Here is an 8,829-nt window from a genome sequence, read left to right as displayed (position 1 = left end):
TGAAGCAATATGGGCCAAGCACAGTTCAGTGGGACAAGCTCAGGATGGTACCTTGGTCAATACGAATGAGCTGACGCAAAGGGGGCGTTTCTGTGTGTTATATCACACCATGACTACTCAACAGTCCGAAAGCACTGATAAATCTTGTCCAAACCTGGATCACTAGAGAAAGGACAACCTTCATCTCAAAGGCTCCCAGAACTACTGAAAAGCAGCCTGAAACCTGAAAGATACCACTGTAAGTATTAGTCAGGTTAGACACTCTGTCCTGATGGGTTGAACAGGAAAGCGATAGTCAGTGGTGCAGTGTAACAAAGAATCAAAGAAAAGACTCAATTACCATGAACAGAGAGATCTATAACTAGATATATAATATTCATTGACATAACATTTGTTCCAGTCACATTACAAATAGGTAACCATTTGATGCGGTTGAGGAATAACGTGATGAATACTGTCAAAATTAAACAGATGTCTAGGTATCCAATATTATTCAGTAACAAAAATACCACAACCAGTCCAGCTGAGAAATACATCAGTACCTCGGTTCTATAAAGAATCTATTAGAATGGACAGTTCTTCTAACTCCATTAAGAGGTAACAGAGTACAGCAGAAACCTAATGCAAATCTACAAACTACATCAGCTTGCTGCAAAAAGATAACACTTTGATTAACAGTTAAATTATAAATCAGACTTGGCCAGCCAAGTAACTTTATAAAGGAAACATTATGCTGCTGTTGGCTTCAATCTGGAATTACAGATAGGCACTGAAACTAGATCACATGGACTTTGCTGTAGAGGTTTATATAACACATTCACTTTAAAATAATATTGACATCACCCCTTTACTTTTAACTGGGTTAGCCCTCTACGAATATACAGGTAATTGCATAGTACAGCACCTTGCATGAATATACTAAAGGGTGCATCAGGGATTTAAAAATAAAGATTTTTGCCATCCAAATGGTTTGTAGCCATATCATCCTTCTCTGCCTCCACATTAAAGATTGGGCCCCCACAAATCAGTGGTAAAATAGTATCATAATTCTTCAGTAAATTAACTTCTGGTTACAAAATGTGAAGAGGCTCCATCTCGCTTAATTTCAATGATAGCAATGGCCTTAACGTAATGGTCACAGCTCTGGACATGCACACGCTAGGTGTGAATGCAACAAGAGCTATGTCTATGGTCCCTCCTTTCTTGACCATTTGCCAGGGGGCACACACCAGAGTTGCCATGCTACTCAATCTCTGATCACACAGGCTGGGGAGTGGAAGAGAACAGTATTACAAGGCGGACAGGAATCAGAGGTTGATTAAAAATTACCTAAAAAAGAACTACAAGTACTGCAGATAGTGACCCTTTCATTCTGGCGAGATGTTAACTATTCAGTACGCCATCTCTCTGCAGAAGGTCTGGCCATGTCTGGACACCTCAAACATTATGCTCGCTTTTCTCTTTTTAGCCTCTGACACACTTGAGTTCTGATCTATCCTTCCCCCAAGGAAATAAATTAATTCTTTGCGGAGCAAACTAAAAATTTCCTGACAGCTAATATATATTAAAAAAAGTGGGAAGTGTGTGTTGAAATGCCAAAGGTTGGTAGTCACAGGAATGCCATCACAGCCGATGGTTCATAGAAAGCAAAATGCATCTTTTTATGATGTGTTTGCGGCTCATGTTGGACATCAAAGGAGACTAAAAATATGCTTTAAGTTTGTTTTGTCTGGAAATCTTCCTGTGGATTCAAAACCCAACAAATCCCAGGAGTCCCATGAGAAGGATTGCATCTAAAAGAAATCTGTCCATAGGATGTTGAGTTTTATAGCAACGTTTCACACTTCCAGTTCTGTAAATGTCACAGTGTAGCACAATCTAAGATATTGAAACCCTGGAGCCAATACGCAAGTTAAGCATATCTTTGTGGCAACAAATTTCCCACAAGGTCAGGCAGGGCTTAAGTTAAAACAAAAATTAATCAAATGGCAATGGCAACAAATGAAAATGTATCAGATATTAGCATTTACTTTGTCTTGTTCCAATAAACTAAACTGCTTTGTACTTTAGTACATAAAATAGCCAACATGAGAGGGTGCAAACTGGAAATGGCTTTACTTTCTCTTCCAATATAATGCATTTTTCTTTAAAAGGTGAAGAGTTTAGGCCACCAGGTAAATGCTACAGCAGCTTCAAGTAGTCTTGTTACAACCTTTAACACAGCAACGGTAAATACTTGGGTGCCAGGATTCTGCTAGCAGACAAACTCCTGCCGCATCCGAATGATCTGCAACAAAGCAGCTTGCACATCTTCATCCATGTGACCCTGACAAGAAATGCAGAGAGAAGTGAGTGAATCAGGCTTTTCTACACATTATTTTATTAAGGTTAGAAATAAAAGAAACAAATAGTTGAATTTGTAAGAGAAGGGGTGCACATTCAGGGAGCAAAACAGCACAAGTAGGGGACAATTGGCCCATCGCAACTACACCATCTCTTTGAAAGACTAATGGCCCTGTCCCACTGTACAAGTTCATTCAAGTGCTCTCCCGAGTTTAAAAAAAAGCAAACTCGTGGTAAGCACGGAGAATGAACGTAGCGGGTACGTCGGAGCTCGCGGACGTCTCTTATCGGCTCGTAACGCTAAAGGCAGGTACTCGGGAAACGCGGTAAGCTCGGGAAGATTTGTGAAGATTTTTCAACATGTTTAAAAATGTCAACGAGAGCCCCGAGTACCGACGAGCGGACATTACCGTAAATCTCAGAGTTCAAATCAGGGCAAAACGGGAGAACTCTTTGACTGAACTCGTACAGTGGGACAGGGCTTTTATTTGATCAATCCTACTCTCCTGCTCTTTTCCCATAACATTTTCTCCCCTTCGAGTTTTTCCAATTCACGTTTCCTGTTGAATCTGCTCCAGCCTGCCAAGTAGAAAAAACCTATTTCTCCAATTTACAATTTCTTAGATCCACATCCTCTGTTGACTGACTTTCTTGACACTCCATACCCATGTATCAAGACTACCCCTCTACCCTTCAATTAAATAAACAAATTAAATAATCAAACATTCACTTTGCTTTAGAGACAGTCCCAACTCTTCTGACAAAACAGACCCCACATCACATTCAACTCAGGTTCTCCAGCACCTTCTCCAAGTATCTAATACAACTGCAAAAACATGGAGCATGGAATTGTTGCAAACCTCCAGCTGTGGGCTTACAATGTAAAGGTTTAACATCATAAAACAGTCATAAAATGTAGAAAATAACTATCTGCCCCTCACACAGAACACCATGAAGATCCGCTCAGTACAATGAAGTGAAACTACCGTACTGTTGTAAAAAAAAATAATTGCTGGATTAACTTAACGGGTCAGGCAGCACCTCTAGAGAGCATCTCTGGGGGTGACATATCAGATCGAGACCATTCCAGCAAAGACCCCTTTCTGGCTCAATGAAATTATACAGAGAGAGAAACCAGCCGTCCTTCCCCAGTCTGGGCTACAAGTGACTTCAGATGACAACTGTTGTTGAATCTTCCCTGTCTCCTCAGCTCAGGGAGATTCAATTAGAGATTGACACCAAATGCTGGCAATGCCAGAGATGTCTGCATTCCATTAATATTTTTGTGAAAATTAAATGCACATGGTGTGAGCATCTGATGAATTTTTATGTCAGTTAAATATTAAATGGATGAGTAATCCATGAAACGTATTTATTGAATAGATTACTGTTCATAATAACATTCATTAACCTTGCTGAAAACTTCACTAAAGTTTCATAAAATTGGAAGCATTCCAGACACTGAATTCTGTGGAATTCTCTGCCTCAGACGGCGGTGGAGGCAGGTTCTCTGGATGCTTTCATGAGAGAGCTAGATAGGGCTCTTAAAAATAGCAGAGTCAGGGGATATGGGGAGAAGGCAGGAACAGGGTACTGATTGGGGATGATCAGCCATGATCACATTGAATGCCGGTGCTGGCTCGAAGGGCCTACTCCTGCACCTATTGTCTATTGGAAGGAAGTGATTTAGTCAGGAAAAAAGAACCATCTCCATCAGAAAGTCTCCCGGCAACAGAAAATAACTAAGCGGTCAATTGGAAGGTGGACAATGGGCGAGTCCAGTTAACATCCAACCTGCAGAAGGTACCACAATAAGTACCAGTCAGTAGGTTATAGCCCTACATAGCTCCTAGTTCCCATCTTGTCAAATGGTTTAGGTAAGTTTAGAGATACAGCGTGGAAACAGACCATCAGCCCACGAACCTGTAATCCCCTTACACTAGTACTATTCTACACACTAGGAACGATTTACAATTTTTACCAAAGCCAATTAACCTACAATCCTGTATGTCTTTGGAATATGGGGGGAAAACTGAGCACCCGGGGAAAACCCAAGCGGACACATGAAGAAATTACAAACTCCGTACAGATTCTATCAACATTGTCCTACATACCTGTGCAGCATTCAGGAGGTGTGTCCGATAAATTGCAATGACCTCACGGTGTTGCCTGTCAGCATCCTGTGGGTATATCAGAAAAGATGGGGGATCAAAACTGCGGAAAATTAAAATTCAATAGGATTTAAAAATAAACAGAGAATGCGACACATGCTCAACAGGTCAGGCAGCATCTGTGAAGAGAGAAACAGTAAACAATACAAGTGAATATTCCTTCACCAGAATCAGGAAAGTGAGAAAAACACATTCCATTGGGAACAAGAGAATGTCTATGACAGGGTGGAGATCCAGGTGACTGCAGTCCCCACCCTAACACAGACATTCTTTGTTCTCACCACTCCTACAGCTCGCTCCAACTTGAAATGAAATAATTTTCTTGCTCAAATGACACAGTGCTAAAGTAACTCAGCAGGTCACGCAACATCCCTAAAGAACATGGATAGGTGACGTTTGGGTTAGGAACCCTTTTCAGTTTGAAACTCACTGTGTTTTTCTTGCTGCAGAATAACAAGAACATTAGTGGCGGTTACACAAAAAAGCTGGAGAAACTCAGCAGGTGCACGCAACATCCCTGGAGCGAACATGAATATAGACGTTTCGGGTTAGGAAACCCTTTTCAGTTTGAAGTAACTCGGGGGTGGGTGTGGACAAAAAAAAAGGTAACTCTGGGGAGGATCACAGATGGGGACAGTTAGAGAGGAGGTTGTGGAACTGTCTCCGGAGAGAAGAGGAGAACTTCTTCAAGGTATTACAGTTGGAGGGCAGGAGGTGGCGTCTGAAGAAAGGTTCCGACCCGTCTGAAGAAGGGCTCCGACCTAAATATCATTTGTCCATGTTCTCCAGAGATGCTGCTTGACTCGCTGAGTTACCCAGCGCTTTGTTTTACTCAGCAGTGAGAATTGTCTCATGTCCATTTTTGACCATCTTGGATTTGGGCTGAATGGCCTCGGTCACACTGTTATATGATTTGATCACTGGCCAAACTGGTGGATTTCTGGGGTGATTGCAAAGACTCAGTTTAAAAGAGAAGCGCCAAGTAAGCCAAACACAAAGGTCAGTACTATGCATACTGTGTCAGCAGTACTAACGCTGTCATGGAGGAAGCAGTGGGACTGCTGCCAGCAAAACACAAGCACTTTATATATTGTTGCAAGGGGTGAGATTGTTACAACTGTCCAGACATAGTTCTTGTGTTTATTTTTCCAAATGGTGCCATGTTTCCATTGATTCAGGCAACACTGGACATCATGTAGCATCGCATCCTATAATTCCAACAGCCCCAAACTCTGATTTACTATGGTGCACTAAACCTTCTCGTTATAGAACTATTACCCAAAATGGGGAAATTCTACAGGAAGGAACAATGACAGTTATGAAGGCTTGGAGTTGTCAGATCAGTCAACAATCCTGCATGGCCCACAAGTCCCTTTTATGTTGCAGCTGCTTCCTTGTAAAGCTAAAATACACATTGAGTTGCCTTCACTGCTTGAATGGAACTTCACTGGAGCTGTTCCCATACAATTTAAGTTTATTATTATGTGGTACGAATGCAATGAAAATCTTCCAGCGTGCAGCAGCATCAAAGGCACATTGACTCAGACAACACAAAAAATAAGATAAATAAGAGAGTGAAAAAACAAAGATTGCAAAAACAAGACACGAGTGCAAAAAATAGAAAACATGTCCATGGTGGGGCAAGATGTGGTCCGCAGTGTTCTGTTGCCGAGTTAGGATTAGGGTTGTGCAGAACCTGATGGTTGTAGGAAAGTATCTGCTCTTGAACCTGGCGGTGTGGGACGCCAGGTTTCTGTCCCTCCTGCCCGATAGAGAAGAGGGCATGGCCCGGCCCGATGGTGGGATCATTGATGATACTTGCAGCATTTTTGAGGTAGGCATTTCACGTAGGCATTCTTGATGGTGGGAAGAGTTGTGCCAAGATGACGGGGCCGAGTCCACCTCTCTCTGCAGCTTCTTGCATTCCTGTGCATTGGAATTGCTGAGCCAGGACATGATGCAACCAGACAGGATACTTTCCACAGGGCATCCATGGTAGTTTGCTGGAGTATTTGGTGACATGCAGAATAGACAGTCGGAACCTTTTCCCCCAGGATGAAAAAAATAAAATACTAGAGGGCATAGCTTTAAGGTGAGACGGATGAAGTGTGAGGCAAGTTTTTTGTTTCACACTGAGCGTGAAGTGAGCCTGGAATATGCTGCCAGTGGTATTGGTGAGGCAGATATGACAGTGGCATTTGAGACTTCTGAACAGCACACGGATATTCAAGGAATGAAGAGATATGGAATATGTGCAGCAGATAATTGTTGGTTTTGGCATCATATTCGGCACAGATGTTATGGGCCGAATGCCCTGTTCCTGTGCTCTACTGTTTTATGTTCTGATGTTCTAATATTCAGCATGAACATTTAGCATTCCTTTGGCACGGCAAGAACAGTAACGTGCAAACTAAAGATTCATTGCTCCTGACTGCTCTAGACATGTACACATATTTAACTTGATATTTGAACTGTAACACTATGAATCAGACAAACTAAAGTTTAGTATTTCTAATGTATTCTTGCATCTTAAATAACCAGAACAAAACAGAAACAGCTCGTTGTCATTAATTGAAGCTTCAGTTAGCATATAAAGTAAGCAATTTAGCTCAACCTTTTAGATTGCTACTCTTAATCAAAGGTCTCGCAAACTGGTGAACATGTTGTTCATAGCTATGAATTTCCAACTTGTTTAGATGGTTATTAAATTGGATGAAGAATTGCTTGGTCAAAGCGGCAGAAAGAGGGACAAAGATGGGAGGGTTCAGGATCCAGGCAACAGAAGGAAGGACTGGCAATGATGGAGCAATTAAACCAGGGATAATTGAAAGGCTCAGATTGGGGGAACAGCAATCCCCTGGAAGGGTTGTAGAGGTAGCAGAGACTACAGACGTAGGGAAGACCAAGAACATGAAAGGATTTAAAAATGTAGGTAAATCAAGGCATTGTTTGCTGGAAGCTAGGACTGTTTATAATCTTAGGGGTGATGAGTGAATGGGAGTTGCTGCGAGTATGACACAGCCTAGCTGAGTTTTGGACAAAATGTACAACCGTGGTATTCAAAGAATCGCTGTACAAAGTACTTTCTTTAGAACCCCCTGTGAGACTGTTGTCCAACCCTACTGCAGTTTGCTGTACCAAAACAACTTGAGGTCAACGGGCACCAGATAACCATTAGCTGTTCTAACACACTTGCAAATCCACTATGGGTTTATTTTCTGCCTGCCATCAGCCAGAAGGTCCCTCCATGGGAGGCAATCCAACGGTTATAAGAATCTGACATGTTAACCTTTTTGAATAGAGGTATCCACACCATCAACTCACCGCAATGTCCTCTCTGTTTACTTCTATTGAAGTGTTTTGGTTGTCCTAAGGATTTTCACTCCATAGCCATGCAGTTAATACATCAAGTACTTTTTTTTTTTAAACAATATATTATGTGCAAGATCTTTATACTTAAATTGCCTCAATGTTAAGGCCTCACTTGCCCACAAAACTGCAAACTCTTGACACTCTTTAACACTGGTTAAAACTGAACCAGACAGGAGAGCCAAGTAGATTAACTTCTAAGAATGTATTTTATGGATGTGAGCATTATCTAAGATCAAAATTCCCTGCCCATTCTTAATTCCCACCACAGGAGACGAGGCACCTCTGTCAACAGTTGCAGTCGTCTATGTTTTGTTACAGTGAAAGGTCACATTCATCGTGAAAAATATTAATTCATCAGCGAGCTAGGAAGGGTTACCAAGTAGGATGGAATTAATATGTGCCAAGTTATGATTAAACAGAAACTCACTCGCCTCCATCTCACCATTAACCTTCTTGCTCACACTTTGAAAAAAAACAACTAATTATTTCCAACATGTTGAAAAAACACAATTGCTGCGAGCACAGCAGGGGTACAGTGACAATGACAAGACGAGATCACGTGCATGTTTAAGATATGGATATATCATGCGTATTAATTATGGTCAACTTACAGCCAGCTGTTGCTCCAGGTTTTTGATCTGGTTCTGGAGTGCCTCCATTTGCTGGCTCGGTCTCTTGGGGTTATTGGCAGAGTAGGAAAGCTGTGACAGGCCATTCAGTGCTTGCTTCAGCCTCTCCACGTCAGTTAACAGCTCTGTAATCTATCCAGAGGAGAGGGGGAAGAAAATGTACAACTTGGTCAATTCACACACCACTTCCTTCAACAGTCGCAGTTGGTCAAGTCACACAGCAAGTCGTCACAACGCAAGGCAGGATAGACATGATGCAGTAAAACTTCAACAATCTGCACTTCTGGTGACAGCGGAACTTTTTCAGACGACTG

At 41.8% G+C, this 8,829-nt stretch overlaps 1 protein-coding gene across 3 annotated transcripts in view; it reads right to left on the bottom strand.

The window, feature by feature from the left end:
• Nucleotides 1–344: 344 nt before the first annotated feature.
• Nucleotides 345–8,829, bottom strand: part of LOC129712726 (uveal autoantigen with coiled-coil domains and ankyrin repeats protein-like) — a 122,311-nt gene continuing 113,826 nt past the window's right edge. For all 3 annotated transcript variants that reach the window (XM_055661396.1, XM_055661398.1, XM_055661397.1), the window contains 3 exons: nucleotides 8,498–8,647; nucleotides 4,458–4,523; nucleotides 345–2,326 (listed from right to left, as the gene is read on the bottom strand). In XM_055661396.1, coding sequence (XP_055517371.1) covers nucleotides 2,255–2,326; nucleotides 4,458–4,523; nucleotides 8,498–8,647 — 288 coding nt within the window. In that variant the 3' untranslated portion in view covers nucleotides 345–2,254. The remainder of the gene's footprint in view (nucleotides 2,327–4,457; nucleotides 4,524–8,497; nucleotides 8,648–8,829) is intronic.

This window comes from Leucoraja erinacea, chromosome 33 (assembly GCF_028641065.1).
Source record: "Leucoraja erinacea ecotype New England chromosome 33, Leri_hhj_1, whole genome shotgun sequence".
In the NCBI taxonomy this organism is placed as follows: domain Eukaryota; kingdom Metazoa; phylum Chordata; class Chondrichthyes; order Rajiformes; family Rajidae; genus Leucoraja; species Leucoraja erinaceus.
The sequence above is the reverse complement of the archived record's forward strand: the minus strand, read 5'-3'. Positions and strand labels throughout refer to the sequence as shown.